The sequence below is a fragment of the Xiphophorus hellerii genome, chromosome 24 (genome assembly GCF_003331165.1).
Source record: "Xiphophorus hellerii strain 12219 chromosome 24, Xiphophorus_hellerii-4.1, whole genome shotgun sequence".
NCBI lineage: Eukaryota > Metazoa > Chordata > Actinopteri > Cyprinodontiformes > Poeciliidae > Xiphophorus > Xiphophorus hellerii.
In genome coordinates, this window is record NC_045695.1 from 5,079,871 (window position 1) to 5,099,704 (window position 19,834).

Consider the following 19,834-nt stretch of genomic DNA (forward strand, 5'->3'; position numbering starts at 1 on the left):
CTTTTACTCCCTGGCTGCGCCAGCGTGCACCAAAGCTTTTTGGTTTCAATTCATGCTGGAAGCGCAACAATGAATGTGGTGAGGGGTTTTTTTTGTTGTTGTTGTTTTTTTTTCCAGCCATCAAGACATCCAACACATTTCCTCCAAAAACCAACAAGATTAAAGACAAAGTAACTGCTGTTTGGAGACCGGAAAGGATTTTTTCCCCCCTTTCTCTAAGGATTGTCAGCAAGCAGGAAAAAACCCCCAACAAAAACAAAAAAAACATGTCCCGTTTGTTTGATTCCTTCGATTACATGATGGAGGGAAACTGAATGAAGCAAATAGGAGCAGATGCTCAGATAACGTGGATCCCAAACTATTTCCTTTAGTCACTACGACAAGTTTCCATTTGTCACCTGGTTCCTGGTTCCACATTTACAGCTGCAAGAATTCAATCAAAAGGTAAAATAAATTATATATATATAGACAAAGTAAATATATAACTAAAAACAAATACATAAATAAGTAAAAATTAATAAAATAAATAGCATATACTGTATGTATGTATGTATGTATAATAAAAAAATACAATTAAACACAGAACAAATAAATATCTGATGGACGCTATACTATGTTAAAATGATAATTTATATACAGGATTTCAGTTAACCATTTAACTCTCACCTCAAAACACATGTAAGTCAATAGGTCCATAAAAACACTAGTGTTGTCATGGCAATTAGAGGGTTACACTAATTAATTCATCAGTTAATTTTATGTCACAGTGCTGATCTGTGTGTAAGTCTGCAGCTGTTTCTTACAGTATAAATCGACCTCTGATGCTGTGGCTGAACTGAACCACGGAGTGCGTCAAACTTTTCTAAACGTACGAGGTGAAGACTGGAAGAGTTATTTTGAAGGATCCACTATGAGGCAGCTTCCTGTTTCAGACGTACCCACCGTTAAATGCTCCTTTAACAAATGGCTGCTGTTCAGTGTCGCGTTCCCGCATGGCCCAAACAAAGCCCAGCACAGCAGCTGTTATGTAAAACATCGATGCAGCCTGCCTCCAAAGCCTTTTTTTTCTTCTGACAGGGAAAAGAATCAAGTTGAGGGGAAAATCTCTCATTACTGAGCCCAACATTCCTAATTCAGCAGCTTATTTACAAAGTTTCAGTTCTGTGACTTACAGCTTTTAAAGCTGCAATAAATATGCTTGTGTGTGTGTGGGAGGGGAAAAAAAGAAAAAAAAGAAAAGAACTCAAACCGGCATTTTCTTTTTAGAGCAGAAAATGTGTTGGAAGCACAAATTAAAAAAGAGCCCATAATTCATTGTGAGGGGGAGTTTAAATGGCTAAATATTACATTTACTGCCTCTGATTTATCGCAAAGACGATCAAATCCATTTGATTCGTTCGGCCGCTCAGGCTTTGGAGAAGTTTCCTTTTCTTTGTTTTAGTTCTCACCTCAGAGAGGATTTAAAACACACACTTCCTTCACCAGATCTGAGAGAGGAGGAAGGAAGCAAGGAAGGAATGATAATAGAAATATATAAAAGGAAAGGAATGAAGGACATGAAAAGGAATAAATTAGACAAGAAGAAATAATTAAAAAAAACAAGGCGGGAAGTAACGGTAGAAGATCGAAGGAAAGAAAGTGATTGAAGACATCAGGGAGGTGAGGAAGGAAGGACATGACAGAGGGAAGAAGGGAAAGAAAAAAGAAAAGACAAATGGAAGAAAGGCAGGAGTCAAGAAGGAAAAAAAAGCAAAAGGAAGAAAAAAGTGTAGAGCAATGGAAAAAAGGAAGAACAAAAAGGACAGAAAAACGGAAGAAGGAAATAATAAAATGTGAAGAACATGAGGAGGAAGAGGAAAGTACAAATGGAAGAATGGAGGGATTTAAGAAAGAGACAAAGGAAAGAAGAAAGGGAGGACATTGGAATAAAAAACTGAAGGAAGGAATGACCCTATGCGGAGGAAAAAACAGGATGCAGAGAGGAGGAAGGAAGGAGAGCATGTTGGGACAGAAGGAAGAAAAGACGTGAGGAAAAGAAGTAATAGCAGAATAAAAAGAGAATGGAAAGACGTGACAATGGAACTGGGGATGAAGTATGGAAACACTAACATCTCTTTATGTTTCCTTACACCTTGCAGCTACTGACTTCACATTCTCCCAGACGTTTCTGTGCAGTCGGACCGCGGCCCGTCTTACCCGTCAGGTTGCGGAGGCCCAGCTGCCTCAGGCCGTAGAAGCCGTCCCGCCTGTAGTTGAGGAAGATGGCCAGAGCGTAGCGGCCCTCGTACAGCTTTGTGCCTCGGATGATCCGCAGGTTCTCCAGCGGCAGGTACTCGAACTGATTCAGCGCCACCAGCACGTAGCCCGTCACTTCTCTTATGGACTGCGTGGAAAAGGAAAGGACAGGTAAAGGAATTAAACATGAAGATAACCCAAAAAGGAGAGAACAGAAACCTGTAAAAGCAGAGTGGCGAAAGCTTCAAGTGACAAGAAGGTCAACATGCTACAACGCTAGCTATGCTAACCCAAAGAACTAATCATAAACGTCAGTTCTGCTAATGCCAAAATGCTATACCAACATGGTGTTTAGAGGAAGCTAATACTAAGTGCTAAAGCACTAAATTCAACCAGGTTTAAACAATTGCATGTGATTTTTTCTTTAACTAACACCCCTTGTTGTTTGTTAATGTGAGTTTATCCCTCCTCATTCGTTTACTTTTCGTTTGCCAACCCTTTGTTCAATAAAGTTCATTGAAAAATCAAAAAGAAGAATGTAGGAAGAGGAAATGGAACTGCTACATTTTTAGCTTTTACCTACTTCAAAAGAAGAGCATCTAACTATCTGAATTACTCGTAGCAGTCGACTTCAACTTGAACTGAAAGCTGACAAAGCAGCAAAGTAAATTAGCACTTTAGAATTGATTCAGAAAAGTAAATAAAGGAGAAGCTAAGTGTTTTCAAAGTTAGCAAAGATGTTTAAGTGCTAAATAAAAAATGAGCTCCTGACCTGACTCTTAAGAACCCTCCAAAAAGGTTCACGTAATAAACTCCTATCAAAGCTGTGAAAGTTTTTCAAAGAAAGTTGAAAAGTTTGCCTGTTTAGAAGCAAAATACGTAGGAGTGAAGGATGCCTAAGTTTTTTAAACAATGCTCAATATCAAGAACTTCTAACTTTTAACTAAGTTTTGGCTGCAGCTTTCTGATTCATTACCTGCGAGGTGCCTCTGCATTCCTTTCATTTCCTGTCTGCAAATTTGCATTTTAAAATGTCAACCTTATGAAATATTTGGACGTCGAGAGAAAAATGATAGAAACGTCACCTCAGTCACTGCCTGTTTAAGACTTCCATAGCCTGAGGTCCTCCGTTGTTTTTAAAGAGAATCTCTAATAACTACTGAAAACATCTACGTCAAATTAAAAGTCCGTGTGGTTTACTTGGCTTTTATTTTATTCATGTTGAGCAAAAAAAAAAAAACAGGAAAATTATTTGGCTTTAATTCAAGTTGAAGTAATCGGTCTTAACAGATTGGAAGACCTCGACCATCTGCCTCTTCGTGTAGCAGCTGACCTTCTCAGAAGTCACTATAAAAATCAGGCTGATTATCTCTGTATTTTGGACTTGATGAGGCGAATTAATTCAGCTGCAGAGTCAGCCTGAAGGACCGGGAGTAAAATGAGCGAGCGCTTTGGATTTTTTTAAGATATCCTCATTTAAATTCTCAAGAAGAGTGGTAGGACTCAACCTTGGGTCACCACTAAATAAACGCAATGAATAAATGTAAAAAAAAGAAAAAAAGAGAGCAACTTATTGGTCAACTGTGCAGAGAATTTTGACGCCGTTTGGCTTGAAGCTCTTTCAATATTCATATACAACATAAAAACAGCCAGACTTAGCTTCCCTGACCAAGAAACAAGCACTGAAATTGCTCAAAAAGCAGCCTGAAATTTTTTCAGCCTTCCACATTAACTGGTAAGTGGATCATAAACACATTGAAGCAAACAGTACAATACAACCCTGACTCTGAAAGCGCCTTTCACCTCTGTTTTCTCAACCGTTTCTTCATTTTTATTCATAGCCGAGTGAGTTTTTTTTAGATTTTCTTCTCATCTTTGAGTTGGTCACATGTAGGACACAAAACTGGCATTGAACTCAATTGTTTCAAGTAAAGTGAAAGTGAAATGTTCCTTTAAGTTAATTTAAGTTAGTTAGATTTGTAACTTTTAAGTTAACTGAACACAAACAAGTAACTTGTCATCACAAAACCAAATGAATTAAGTGAGATTCATGTAAATAAGACCATAAAATGAAGTCAAGACAAAAACACTTTTTAAGAGTGTACTGAACATCCACGTTAGGGAATGTGAATTAAAAACTTTGATTAATTTACTTGTAAAGAAGACTGAAAGATGTAGCTGAAATAGACATTTTTCACCATGCAAAGAAACTTCAAGGTCCTATGAAGGTTTCTTCAGTGGTCCTGATGTGTTTCCTCGACTTGGAGAAGATTTATGTGATTCCCTTCAGAAGAAGGTGTGAGGATGTGGATTTCTTTGTGTTGTTTTAGTTAATTTAGCCCCCCCACCCTGTCAGTATGTCATTGTGCCCAGCTGTTTCTCATTCCCCTGATTGTCTCCTCTTGTATTTATACTCACCTGTGTCTGTGTTTCCCTGTCGGATCCGTGTCTAAGCTGTCGTGTCTTTGTCAAGTTGTTCCAGGTGATACAAGTGTTTGAGCTCTTAGCCTTTTGCTCTCACTTGAGAGTTTCATTAAATCATCAAACTCAATTACTGCCTTTCTGTCTCTGCGTTTGGGTCGACACCTCAACTACCACAAATCATGACAGTAGGTCATTGAAAAGGAAAGGTTTCAGGTCCCCAGAGAGATGTTATTTCATCCATATAAAACTAATGTGAGAAGTAGGGTTGAATTGTCGCAATGTATTCCAAGTAAATCTTTTGATTTTCTAGACACCACCACTAACTGAATCATTACAAGTTCTGTTCTCCAGAACTCTGGAATGCATTCCTGCTTCTTGGTTGATGTGGACATCTAGAGTGAGACGGTTCTGTTCAGCATGACCGGATGATCCAAGTAAAAATTTCAGGAGCTCTTGTTCTTATTCACATGGATGAACTGAGATCTGTACTGGTCTTTCAAGGTCAAGAAGCTTTTGATTTACTTATTGAGCTCTTTCTTTTTTTCTTGTACTTTAGTTAATGGCTGAGAGAAGCATAGTTAGATCTCAAATTAGCTCCCTCTTAAGGAGGCTTACTCTACTTTAAAGGTATCTTGATGTAAGTCAATTCCTTTGTCGCTTGTTTTTGGAAGCAGCTGGATGTAAAGTCAGAAGTTGTTTAGTCATCTGGTGAGAATACCTTCAGTATGCCCAATAGGGACCAGAGCTGCTGAGAGGACAAACTCAGTTCAAGCTGCTTCAGCTGTTAAGCCTTCAACACGTCTGGGAGAAAAGTAAGGAGTAGAATCAGTGGAAGCGTTTTGGGCACTCGTAAGGACACTTTCCTGTTTGCCTCCTTAGGGGGATGTTTCATAGATTATCCTGCGTTAGGAGACCTTGGGAGAAATTGGGGACCCACTAGGAAGATTAAATGTCACACCAGGTTTAGAAACAACTCAAAATCCCTCAAGATTAATTAGTGGGGGTAGCTTGCCTCTGGAAATCTTCCTTTAAGCTGTGACCCCTAGGTTGTGTGCTTTGGAGTGGGTTGGGGCAGTGTCAGGTGAAGTGGTTTGGGTATCTGGTAGAAATCCCTTTTGGATGCCTTCCTAGAGAGGAGGTTTGACAAGAGTCACTAGAAAGAGGCCTCAGGGTAATTCCTGGACTCACATGAAAGATTTAATGTCACAGATATCTTAAGACCCAGATGATTTGGAGGAGGGAGCTGTGATCTGGAGATCTCCACTTCAGCTCCGGTCTCCACAGTCTGGCAATAACCGATGGACATATTCATTCTCCAGAGGACATAAAGTCGAGTCAGTCCTTAATGACCATTCAAGTCCTATTTTAGGTGAATTTCAAACATCCCATGACAGGATAGGAAGGGAAAAAAAGGTCCTCAAGACTCCTCTTAATGACCAGAGACAGGCCAGTAATGATGTCGATGATTGGTTGGGAGGGAAGGAGTGAATGAGTAATGTGGGGTTTGATTGGCTGCTGACCCCTGGGGTACATTATTGGAGACTGACAGCATGTGGGGGGGGGGACTGTATTCTGGGATAATAGCAGGTAGCTGAGATTAGCTTCCATGGTGAGTGCCAAGCAAACACCAGCGCACACCTGCCAAGTTGGCCTATTGAAATACAAACACAATAGGAAGGAAACATTCAGCGGAGGTGCTTATTAACAAGATTACAATGTGTCAATCATTGGGAAAGAGAAAGAGCGACATAATAAAAGAGCAGTAGAATCCATTTCAGAGGAGCCTTTGATTAGCATACTTATTGGGGAAATGATTTCCATTGTGGGGCCTGTCATAAACCCTTCGGTAAAATCATCTTCTGTCATATATGTTTCACGAGTTTCATTTGTTTGCAGAACATACTGCAACTCATTCCATCTTGTGATTCAGTCTCTAAAAACAAAGTGCATAGAAAAGGTTTTTTTTGCTCCCTCCGTCTTGAAGTGCCTTCATTGGTCGAAAGTCCTGCTGTTTCATCACTCCGACCCATCCGTGACCCGATGTTTACTGCAGAGTCCCGGCGAGGTTAGTGATCATCGGCTGAACCGTGACCCCCCCCGGCCCCCAGGTGCATGTGGAGGAGGCGTCATGACTGCGCCGCAGCTCGACCCAGCTGTGGGTCCGCACTCGGCTGCTGGCAGACGCCACAGTGCCTCCACTGTTGCCCCCTTCTCCCTTCCAGCCTCCGGGACCTGCTGGCGAAAATCCCAACACCAAAAAAAAAAACAAAAAAAAAAACGTTTCCCTGTTTCTTAGCAACAGCAGGAAAGCCTTTCCAGCAGAAGCGGCGAGGGAAGAGTGTAGCAAGCGAGAGGAGAAAAACAGATTTTTGAAAGGATATTTTGTTGTAATTTATATAATTAAATTAAAGGATTACCCTCGTTCTTTTCACTTTGACACTATTTAATTTCCTTTGGTTGCAGTATTTTTCGGGGTTTTTTTGTCCTGAAAGCTCTCTTGATCAATTTTTATCTGCATTCCTCTGTGAGACAAGGAGGAAGGAGGTCCGGAGGGAAGTAAACACAAGCACCTGCGTTTTCCCCTCCCGCCACATCAACCCGGCTCTGTTTCAGAGGCAAAAACTCAAAAAGCAAAGGGGCTGTAAGCTGCTCACCGAGGCCCGCTGGGTCAGGTGCTCAAATTTAACAAGATGCGGATGGAAGCTGAAACTATTACAAGTGTGTTCTATCTCAAAAAGAAAAAAAAAACAAACAATAGATCCAGCGAGGCCAATGTTAGGGCTAATTTGTACCAACAAGGTGCACAACAAACATACGCCACACCACTTTATAATTATCTGAAACTAAAATTTGGCTGGTGCATTAGAGTTGAAAAACCAACTGAATATATTTGAAGTGATATTTTTGATTAAAGTGTGAAATTCAGATGTAAGCCATATCTGCAGACAGCTTTATGTTAGGGAACTCTACATCCAATCACAAGACAGATATAAATTTGAATTGTCCATATTGATTAGGAGAATTTGAACAGTGTCATAAACCACAGCTAATAGACATGTTAAAGTGCTAATGCTAACATTTATCAAAAATAATAAAACAAAATATTGTACATAATACTTTAAAATTTATCAGTTGACATTTTGCCTCAGTAAAAGGTAAATTAGTAATTTGCCTTTTACTGAGACAAATTATATATATATATACAGTATATACATATATATACATATATATATAAAGGCATCAATGATCAATGACTCTAATTTTTCAAATAGGGTGAGAACAAAAGGCAAGGGATTGTAAATAATAGACCATAAAAACTGAGCCAAACCGGCATGCTAACGCCAACTTTAGCATGCTAGTTCAAACTGTGTCCTTTTATTACATCAAACCAGGCATCTATTAGATAATATATTCAAAATAATGAATCAAATTAGTCATTAGTCAGCAAAAGACAAATGAGTTTAATTGAAATATACCATCAAGAACTTTGCCCAGACTCAAAGCAGCATTTTAATGCTAAAACAAGCATGCTAGTTCTAGCAATTCTCTGAATGCTAAGTCATTTAAATAAATTAAATATTTTAGAAAGTGTATTCAAATACACCGGTAACTACTTTGGACATTAGTGAAAGGGAAGGGAGAAAGTAGATAAAATAAACTACAATTTACAATGCTAATGCTGTATCACACCAGTGTACTTATACATGAGTTAACATGCTAACATTTGTTCATTAAGATTATAATCTTAAGATTATAATCCAGTTGGGTAAAACAAACGTGTCTACTTTGAGCTTTCTTAGCAAAGAATGTACTTTCCCTGGGTCAAACTAGCACACCAACATAAACGCCAGCTAATGCTAACATTTTTCTTAGCTGTTTGACAAAAGCAAAAAAAAAAAAATCAGGAAAAAAAACAGCTGAGGATGTGTTGGAAACCAGAAAGAAATCCAGCTCCTGCTATTCCTTGACGTAGTTTGAGGAACTGTATGTTCCCATTCAACAGCTGTTTAATGTTCTAAAACGGTTCGCTGTGATTGGCTCTTTCTGCTTTTGCAGTTAGCTGTGCCATAACTCAGCAGCTGTTGATAAAACCAGGTTTAATATGAGATATGTAAAGCATCAAGCGACTCCCCCCAGTGTTTGGCATCCTCCGGCTGTAATTGAAACATAACTTCCAGGCACTTATGTTAACAAATCTAACAAAGTGTATGATGTTTTCAGTCTAATTGCCTGTGCGTCTATTGTAATTTACTCATTTAGCCTACTTTGCAGTTACCCAGGGAACCTCGCCAAACACAGCTAATAGGTACGCACACACTTCCCTCCAGGAGTCTTTCTGAGAATCAATTCAGAGCCTCTTTTACATCTAATCTGGAAACTTCAGACACGAATATGCACAACTTACTTTTGCTAACCTGCGGAGTTTGCTTTGATTTTCCACTGTTGTCACCGGTTGCTCATGACAGTGAGGGTCCTTAATCACTTTTACGTTTAAAAAGAAACAGTCATGTCTAGATTTCATTTTTCTGACTGTGTGTTTTGATCCGGCTAAGCCGATTTGGGTCGAAGCAGCTGGATCTCTAAAGTCCCGGACTTGTTAGCGGAAAATAATGAGATATTTGTTGTGATCACAAAAACAAACAAACAAAAAAAACAAAACAATATCTGATAATGTTTGGGTTCCTCAGCAATAAGTGCCACAAAAATTAGAAATTACAGCCAGAATTTAATCCGATATTGAGATAATATCATGTGAAAACGGTTTGACGTCTTTGGATAATAAAATATTAAAATGTAACCTGAACCCAGTGGAGCTGAGGGCCAACAGCAGCTACATCCTCTCACCTGACATTAGTAAACAATATGACTAGTGCTGAGTTAAAAAGCACTTGCTCTCATGCTTCTGATAATTGAGAATAGTTCTGGTTTAACCGGAGTTGTTTTGTGGAGTACTTTTGGTTGGCTTGATTCAAATGATCATTTGAAGAGTTCTTCTTGTATTAGCTCTGCTTATCTTAGTCTGATATTAAAGATCAGATTGAAGGAAACAGAAATTTGTTTACAGCTTCAGAGCTGAAACTAATCTGAAGAGGAACGTTTTGCTTCATCTCTACACACTTTCTTGTCTTTATAGTAAATCCTTTCAACAAAGGCAGCTCTCTTTGCCTTTATAAGATCCACTTTTTAAGCAGGCACTGTGACTGACAGCTAAAAGTCTGCAGTCTGCCTGCTTATCCCATGACGGCTTTAAAACCATACGGTATCATAATCTGTGTTAAATATTAGAAGCATATCTAAACAGAACTGGCATCTTCTTGCAATGACTTCACTAATTCTTAGACGGTTCTGTCGCCTCGTTCATCAATCACTGTAAAAAACAACAAAAAAAAACCCACCTTATTGTAAATAATAAAAACCTGAGAAGCAAATAATTTTCCTCGCTGCTTTACAAAAGCAATTAATTAATTAAATTGCTATGCAATATATAAATAAAAAAATGTAAGTTGTTATTATGCAAAAACATTTTTTATTTTAGTTACTCTGTTTCCACTCTTATTAATAAAGAACGTGTCATAGGCGTGACACAGGAAAATTAGATTTTTATGTAATGAGTTTGCCCCTTTTTCTAATGTCCCCCTGGGATGCTGCCCATTTGATCAATTGCAAAAATGATCATGATCAGGATGACCTCACTATTTCAGTTTTAGCATCTTCACCTCTAAGTTACAGTCAGAGTGAGTACATCCAACTGGACAATTTAAAGCTGTTATGCAGTGTGTTTATGTAAATAAATGTAAATACATATTAGCTTTGGTAAACGAATGTGATAGCTCGCCAAATATTCAATCAAAGTTGTTCGGTGTACAGCGTGAAGGACTAAGAATACCTGAGACATCCTCTAAAAACTATTTGAATACTTCAAACAGCAAATGTATCTTCAGAAGCATCAATATGTTCAGCAGAAACCGTCTCAGCGCTACCAGAGAAGATAATATCCACAGACTTCCTTATCTCTGCTCTTAGGCCAATCAGCACTCAGGAAAACAAATGCTGCTCCTGGATTGGCTGCTTTTCGAAACACCAGCCAATAGCATGTCAAGTAACATTGGTATCAGGTCTTTTAGCTTTCCAGGCTTTTTTAATATATACAGTACAGACCAAACGTTTGGACACAACTGTGTGTCCAAACTTTTGGTCTGTAATATATATATATATATGTATATGTATATATTTTTAGAAATGCTCTACAAAAAGATCAATGAATAGCTAAATATACTACAATTAATGTTAAGTTATGTGCCAAAAAAACAAATAGAAATTGTGAATATTGTGTACATTGAAACTCCTATGAGGATTAAATGTATTGTTCAGCCCTGAAAAATATTCAAAAATATCAGTAACACTACTGCATTCAGGCAACAAGTTGAATCCCGTAAAGAGCAACCAACGTGTTTGCTGGTCCTTCCCAACCATTCAGTCCTTGGCTAGCTTTAGTTAGCTGACAGGCCAATTCACAAAGTTAAACATGTTGGAGATAAATACAGGAAAACCCTGGAAGAAAGAGGCTGCAGAAGACTAGAGACCTTCCAACAGAACAACAGTTTTTTCTTGATTTAGCATGCTAACATGTTATCTTTTTGTCTTCTACCTCATTCATTCGCTTTCATTTTCCTTCTCTTCAACACCTGGATTACTGGTTGCCTAAACGTTTCTCAAAACGGCACCCAGGAAACAACCATGGTGCCCGGAGATCAAAAGCAGAAAATCTCTAAAGTTTGGAGATGAAGTTTGCACAGAAGGTGGAACACAGGGGAGATATAGATTAAAGCATAATTAATAGGGCACCTGTTCCTGTCATCTGGATGTCAGGAAGAACGGAGAGAAGACGGAGATACAAAAGAAAGACAGAGGAACGGCACCACGACGGGGAAAAAAAAAGATTTTAATGACACCTATATAAAATACAAGAGATGGAGCTCATATTACGGCCATTATGGCTCATTGGGGCCTGCCATGCAAAGCAATGGCAGGAACCTATTACTATTGTCGGAGAGAAGCGTCTCTTTATTGGGGCCTGCCATGCAAAGCAATGGCAGGAACCTATTACTATTGTCGGAGAGAAGCGTCTCTTTAATCTTTATTTTTCTTCCGTAACCGTTAATGCGGCTCGTACCGCTGGGTGCACACCTACAAATGAGGTATCAAAACGTGCAGAAAATTCACGCCATTGGAGCTATTACTTCTGGTGGGATTTGGGCTTAACGTGGCGACATAATTCGCAAAAAACTACGAAAAAAACCCCATTATAACTCAATGGGAAAAATCCTAGAAATACCCTATTTTTGAGGATTTGCTGTGTCGTCACAAATTCACCTAGAAATGCCATTCAAATTTCATTTTGTAGATACGTCTGTGATCTCTTCGAAAGTGAAGACGGCTCGTCGATACCAGTTACGGTTTGTCCACAATTTGCCTCTAAGCGACCCAAACTTTCTCATTTTTGCTCAAATTACAGTGACAGCCGATCTCGGTTCAGATCTGGGCACAACATTTCTTTCTCTCATCGCTGTAAATGTTCTGAGTGAGGTACAGATATGAATCTCGGGACTATCGCAGAAGACACATTGACCTGTCATACGCTTAAAACGCTTTTCCAATATGTATTACGGTTCCCGAACAAGAAGGATTTGTTTCCAATGCTTTTTTTCAGTAAAGTGTGTTTGCTCAAACACACTTGTGTGTTTGAGAGCTCAGAGCTCACAGCTCACACCTGCTGAGACCATTATTTACCATAGCAACGGAACTCAAGAGGCTATTGGCTGCTGGTTAGGACTACGAATACGCATCACTGTAGTTCTATCTACCCTCAGTTGAAACAGATCAGGACTGAGAACTGGCCTTTAGAACTACCTGCTGCTATGGGCTGTATATAACTGATTTAACTCAGTAACTGTTACACATGGGATTAGTTTTAAACTTTAAAATGAAGCATACTGAAAATTTCAAAATAAAAGCCTTGAATATTTTACATGACGTAATTGCTCTTTTTGGCCGTATATGACTTTTTCATCCAAAGCAATGTTACACATGGGATTAGTTCGGAACTTTAAAATGGAGCATAATAATAATTTCAAAATAAAAGCCTTGAATATTTTTACATCAGGTAATTGCTGTTTTTGGCCGTATATGACTTTTTCATCCAAAGCACTGTTACACATGGGATTAGTTTGGAACTTTAAAATGGAGCATAATAATAATTTCAAAATAAAAGCCCTGAATATTTTTACATCATGTAATTGCTCTTTTTGGCTTTATCTGACTTTTCCATCCAAAGCACTGTTACACATGGGATTAGTTTGGAACTTTAAAATTAAGCATACTGAAAATTTCAAAATAAAAGCCTTGAATATTTTACATGACGTAATTGCTCTTTTTGGCCGTATATGACTTTTTCATCCAAAGCACTGTTACACGTGGTATTAGTTTGGCCCTCTGAAATGAAGCATACTGAAAATTTCAAAATAAAAGCCTTGAATATTTTTACATCATGTAATTGCTTTTTTTGGCCGTATATGACTTTTTCATCCAAAGCACTGTTACACATGGGATTAGTTTGGAACTTTAAAATGGAGCATAATAATAATTTCAAAATAAAAGCCTTGAATATTTTTACATCAGGTAATTGCGCTTTTTGGCTTTATGTGACTTTTTTATCCAAAGCACTGTTACACAATGGAATAGTTTGGCCCTCTGAAGTGAATCATACTGAAAATTTCAAAATAAAAGCCTTGAATATTTTTACATCATGTAATTGCTCTTTTTGGCCGTATATGACTTTTTCATCCAAAGCACTGTTACACATGGGATTAGGTCGGAACTTTAAAATGGAGCATAATAATAATTTCAAAATAAAAGCCTTGAATATTTTTACATCATGTAATTGCTCTTTTTGGCCGTATATGACTTTTTCATCCAAAGCACTGTTACACATGGTATTAGTTTGGCCCTTTGAAATGAAGCATACTGAAAATTTCAAAATAAAAGCCTTGAATATTTTTACATGACGTAATTGCTCTTTTTGGCTTTATTTGACTTTTTCATCCAAAGCACTGTTACACGTGGTATTAGTTCAGAACTTTAAAATGAAGCATACTGAAAATTTCAAAATAAAAGCCTTGAATATTTTTACATCATGTAATTGCTCTTTTTGGCTTTATTTGACTTTTTCATCCAAAGCACTGTTACACATGGTATTAGTTTGGCCCTTTGAAATGAAGCTTAACAAAAGTTTCAAAATAAAAGCCTTGAATATTTTTACATCATGTAATTGCTCTTTTTGGCTTTATTTGACTTTTTCATCCAAAGCACTCTTACACGTGGTATTAGTTCAGAACTTTAAAATGAAGCATACTGAAAATTTCAAAATAAAAGCCCTGAATATTTTTACATGACGTAATTGCTGTTTTTGGCTTTATGTGACTTTTTCATCCAAAGCACTGTTACACGTGGTATTAGTTTGGCCCTCTGAAATGAAGCATACTGAAAATTTCAAAATAAAAGCCTTGAATATTTTTACATCATGTAATTGCTTTTTTTGGCCGTATATGACTTTTTCATCCAAAGCACTGTTACACATGGGATTAGGTCGGAACTTTAAAATGGAGCATAATAATAATTTCAAAATAAAAGCCTTGAATATTTTTACATCATGTAATTGCTCTTTTTGGCCGTATATGACTTTTTCATCCAAAGCACTGTTACACATGGTATTAGTTTGGCCCTTTGAAATGAAGCATACTGAAAATTTCAAAATAAAAGCCTCGAATATTTTTACATGACGTAATTGCTCTTTTTGGCTTTATTTGACTTTTTCATCCAAAGCACTGTTACACGTGGTATTAGTTCAGAACTTTAAAATGAAGCATACTGAAAATTTCAAAATAAAAGCCTTGAATATTTTTACATCATGTAATTGCTCTTTTTGGCTTTATTTGACTTTTTCATCCAAAGCACTGTTACACATGGTATTAGTTTGGCCCTTTGAAATGAAGCTTAACAAAAGTTTCAAAATAAAAGCCTTGAATATTTTTACATGACGTAATTGCTCTTTTTGGCTTTATTTGACTTTTTCATCCAAAGCACTCTTACACGTGGTATTAGTTCAGAACTTTAAAATGAAGCATACTGAAAATTTCAAAATAAAAGCCTTGAATATTTTTACATCAGCTACTTGTGTTTTGAGCATTATATAACTATTTTAACCCAAGGACTATTACGCTTGGGATTAGTTTGGCCCTTTGAAATGAAGTTTAACAAAACTTCCAAAATAAAAGCCTTGACAACATTTTAAATCGTACCGAATGGTGCACGTCCGCCTCGCTTAACGTTCTTGCGGTTCTCCGCGTGCCACTGATTACGTCGCGGCGTTCTTTAGCGTCGACGCCGATTTGTAGCGTGACGACGCCGGGCCCATGCCCGACGGGCGCGCCTTGGCAGGCCCCGGCTAAATTTCTTCCGAAATTTTCTAGTAATTCTTTATTTTTCTTCCGTAACCGTTAATGCGGCTCATACCGCTGGGTGCACACCTACAAATGAGGTATCAAAACGTGCAGAAAATTCACGCCATTGGAGCTATTACTTCTGGTGGGATTTGGGCTTAACGTGGCGACATAATTCGCAAAAAACTACGAAAAAAACCCCATTATAACTCAATGGGAAAAATCCTAGAAATACCCTATTTTTGAGGATTTGCTGTGTCGTCACAAATTCACCTAGAAATGCCATTCAAATTTCATTTTGTAGATACGTCTGTGATCTCTTCGAAAGTGAAGACGGCTCGTCGATACCAGTTACGGTTTGTCCACAATTTGCCTCTAAGCGACCCAAAGTTTCTCATTTTTCCTAAAGTTAGAGGGCTTCTCTCGCTGATTAGAGTGAGAGATCAAGACAACTTTTTCAACCCAAATCATTTTTGAAATCGCCATCACGGCCACAAATATCGCACGATTAGTATCAAAATCGGTCCTGACATTGATACGCCTGTCTGCTCCGGTTAAATGTTTTCGAAATTTATCTAGACCGTACGGTTTTCTGTCACGGTGCTTCAGAGCAAAGTCATGCGACAGGATTTTCTGAGGCTCTCAGGCTGTCTCACTGACACTTCACACCTTGGTGTGAAACTTATTTAACATAGCAACGGATCTCAAGAGGCTATTGGCTGCTGATTTGGACTACAAATACGCATCATTGTAGTTCTATCTATCCTCAGTTGAAACAGATCAGGACTTAACTGGCCTTTATAACTACTTGCTGCTATGGGCTGTATATAACTGATTTAACTCAGTAACTGTTACACATGGGATTAGTTTGGCCCTTTGAAATGAAGCTTAACAAAAATTTCAAAATAAAAGCCTTGAATATTTTTACATCAGAAAATTGCTCTTTTGAGCTGTATATAACTGATTTAACCCAGCAATTGTTACACATGGGATTAGTGTGGCAATTTAAAATTAAGCTTGATGAAAATTTCAAAATAAAAGCCTTGAATATTTTTACATCAGGTCATTGCTCTTTTTGGCTTTATTTGACTTTTTCATCCAAAGCACTGTTACACATGGTATTAGTTTGGCCCTTTGAAATGAAGCATACTGAAAATTTCAAAATAAAAGCCTTGAATATTTTTACATGACGTAATTGCTCTTTTTGGCTTTATTTGACTTTTTCATCCAAAGCACTGTTACACATGGTATTAGTTTGGCCCTTTGAAATGAAGCATACTGAAAATTTCAAAATAAAAGCCTTGAATATTTTTACATGACGTAATTGCTCTTTTTGGCTTTATTTGACTTTTTCATCCAAAGCACTGTTACACATGGTATTAGTTTGGCCCTTTGAAATGAAGCATACTGAAAATTTCAAAATAAAAGCCTTGAATATTTTTACATGACGTAACTGCTCTTTTTGGCTTTATTTGACGTTTTCATCCAAAGCACTGATAAACATAGGATTAGTTTGGCGCTTTGAAATGAAGCTTAACAAACATTTCAAAATAAAAGCCTTGAATATTTTTACATCAGCTACTTGTGTTTTGAGCATTATATAACTATTTTAACCCAATGACTGTTACGCATGGGATTAGTTTGGCCCTTTGAAATGAAGTTTAACAAAACTTCCAAAATAAAAGCCTTGACAACATTTTAAATCGTACTGAATGGTGCACGTCCGCCTCGCTTAACGTTCTTGCGGTTCTCCGCGTGCCACTGATTACGTCGCGGCGTTCTTTAGCGTCGACGCCGATTTGTGGCGTGACGACGCCGGGCCCAAGCCCGACGGGCGCGCCTTGGCAGGCCCCGGCTAAATTTCTTCCGAAATTTTCTAGTTTCCATATAGAGCCCTTTGCAGGAGAGTCAAGGAGAGTGCAGCGGTCCATGTAAGCCTCGGCATGTTCCAACTCCACGCAGCAGTAAAGTCAGCGGGTAGGAAGAGACATGTTTACATTCTGTTCAATGAGCTCCGTGAGAAAACACACACACGCCGTCTTTTGAGCCGGGAGCTTCGGTTCAGCGGCCCAGCCTGCAGAGAGCATGTGAAGTTTTTACATCCAAGATCTGAAGAAGTCCAGAGAAATGAAGCAGGAGGAGGAGAAGAAAGAGGTGTTGACTTTGAAATGAATAAATATCCAGATGGATGAAATGTCGCCGCGGTGAAAGCTCGGTAAAGCTTTTTTTTTTTTTTAAGGCACATGTGAGGAGAGATCTCAACTTTCTGCCGATTGTACTCCGTGGTATTCATGTAAGATCAACAGAGCGCAGAAAAACAGCTCTTGAGATAAGGAGGAGATTTCCCTCACTTCAAATGAAAACGACATCAAACATGTGAGAGGAAGTGAACCCACACACGACTTTTCATGTTCAGAGTGGCTTAAACTCCCACCGTATTTAAGGTGGTTTAGATCCTTGACCAGCAACTTTTAATGGCAGCCTACTTTCTTCTTTTAAGGCTGCTTTTATTCACTCATAAATCTAAACGTTTTATCCTTGTGTTCCATTGGAGTTGGAGGAAAAAACAACATTACAAAGCGTAAAAAGATCTGTAGCCGGTTAGAGCTCACGTTATGAAAGTAATTACGAATCTTCAAAGATAAGAACAAAACTGGATGGAGGAAAAAAAAAATCTGTTAAAAAACAGACTTTGTTATATTTTTTACTTTTTCATATCAGGAAATCATAAAAATGACCTGGTCTTTAAAAAAACAGAAGTAAATACATGCCAACTGAGCTCCTAAAAACTAGCATTATTATGCTAATGCTAACATTAGTTCCATATCACATCCTCTTGTTGGATGTTAAATAGCCTATGGTACATAATTCAAATGTATCAGTTGGACTGTGATGAACTTTGCCCTATTTCAGACCATGATGCTAATGCTAACATCAGTCACATGAGATCTGTCCAACAATTGAAGCCTGATCATCAACAGAACAATTTATTCAAACATGGCAGCATAAGCCTAACTTCCAGACTGGAGACTGATTGAAACGTTACAGTGGGAACTTCATAGGGCGTTTCAGTAATAAATGTGCGTACAGGTCAATGAATTGAAGCAACGTTGCTAAGAACAATGGAATGAAATTCACATAAAAATACGAGTGCTTGTGTGAAAATGTACACGATTTAAGATTTACTCGACTTCAAAAAATGTAAACTCAGATTACACAATAGACTTTGATTTGTGAGCCCAATGAAGTGTTTAAAACTTTTTCATTTTACATTGCAGCCACTCGACGTGCCGCTGAATTCACCCGAATCCCTCTCATACCAAGACATGGACACGATTTAGTTTCAACACTCCCAGCTAGCGTCAACAATCACTTTAGGTTGACAGCGCTGCCGTGTAGAAGTGTGTATGTGGGCTGATATCCAGGGGAACGCCTCCAGCATCTGCTCTGCCATAGGCTTTCGCCGCTGATACTCATCACCTCCGACAGCCCGACAATCTCATATAGGGCCGCTTCACGATCGCCGTCTGCGTTGTCAAGACGCATTTACGGTCAAGAGCCTGATTGTGAAATTAAAATCTTCCAAAGGGGTAGGGGGAGGAGCAGGACGGTTTGCAGGACATTAGGAGACAAAACCGAAACAATGACAAAGCTGCACGGTGTCTGAATTCGGAGCTGCGGCTAACAAAAATAAAAACACTAATGCATAACTCATGAGGCAAGGCTGTTGTAGGAACCCAGCAACAGCGGAGTGGAGTATCACATTATGCTGTTGCCTTTGGGGACCCTACATAATGCAGTTATGTGACAAAGCTTGTGTACATCACCCACAGGCTGGCTCCTGCTTGCTTGACATTGACTGTCGACAAAAAAAAGGCAAGGGCCACGTTATGTCCGACACTACCGAGGTCACATAGAGCTGGTTTCAGTCCCCTACATCTCTGCTAGAACCCAAACGGCGGCGTTGAGGAAGGGTCCGATGAGTCCATGTAGAGGAGAAAGAGGGGCCAGTAAGGCCTAATGTCAGCTCACTCCACCAAGGAGAAGAAAAGGTGCTTAATGGCCCTTCCAAGTGATTGATGATTGGGCCCTCTGCAGAGGTTGGATGCAGCCATAGGAAGACAATGCAAGACTTAGCTTGGATAATAAATTCGTGTCAACGGCAAAAGAGACAAAAATGCATGAATTCCCGGCGAGGAGAGGATGTGAATGTATAGAAGCAAAATAACGGTTTCAGTTAATGATTGTGTTAGAAGAGGCCAGTGGGGACATAAATCACATTTCCCCTCACATGGGGCAGCACACTCTTACAATTCTCCTCTTCTATTACACAGACGTTACCTTCATACCAACCATTATACTCTTTGCCCTCCAACACACTGAACATTTTCACACAAAAGAGAACATGCATGTTAACGCACAAAGTCACTTTAAGATTAGGTTAATATTGTTTTTTCAGCGCTGCAGACGATGTCACCTCCGATCCTAGAATGTTCTAGCTATAACCAGAATACCACTGGACATGCTAATCACCGTGCAGCTAACAATGAAACACCCAAACACCAAGGTCTGTTGTTCATGAATAAACGTACGATACCGCAGGTCACTGGTTTTTGACAGAGAGGAGCAAAGAAGATTCTCACACCAACGTCCAATGCACTCTACATGCCTGGCAG

At 38.7% G+C, this 19,834-nt stretch overlaps 1 protein-coding gene across 3 annotated transcripts in view; it reads right to left on the reverse strand.

Annotated features, from left to right (window-relative positions):
• Nucleotides 1-19,834, reverse strand: part of si:ch73-383l1.1 (receptor tyrosine-protein kinase erbB-4) — a 287,281-nt gene that overhangs the window by 111,230 nt on the left and 156,217 nt on the right. For all 3 annotated transcript variants that reach the window (XM_032556862.1, XM_032556863.1, XM_032556861.1), the window contains exon 3: nt 2,197-2,383. In XM_032556862.1, the coding sequence (XP_032412753.1) occupies nt 2,197-2,383 (187 nt within the window). The remainder of the gene's footprint in view (nt 1-2,196; nt 2,384-19,834) is intronic.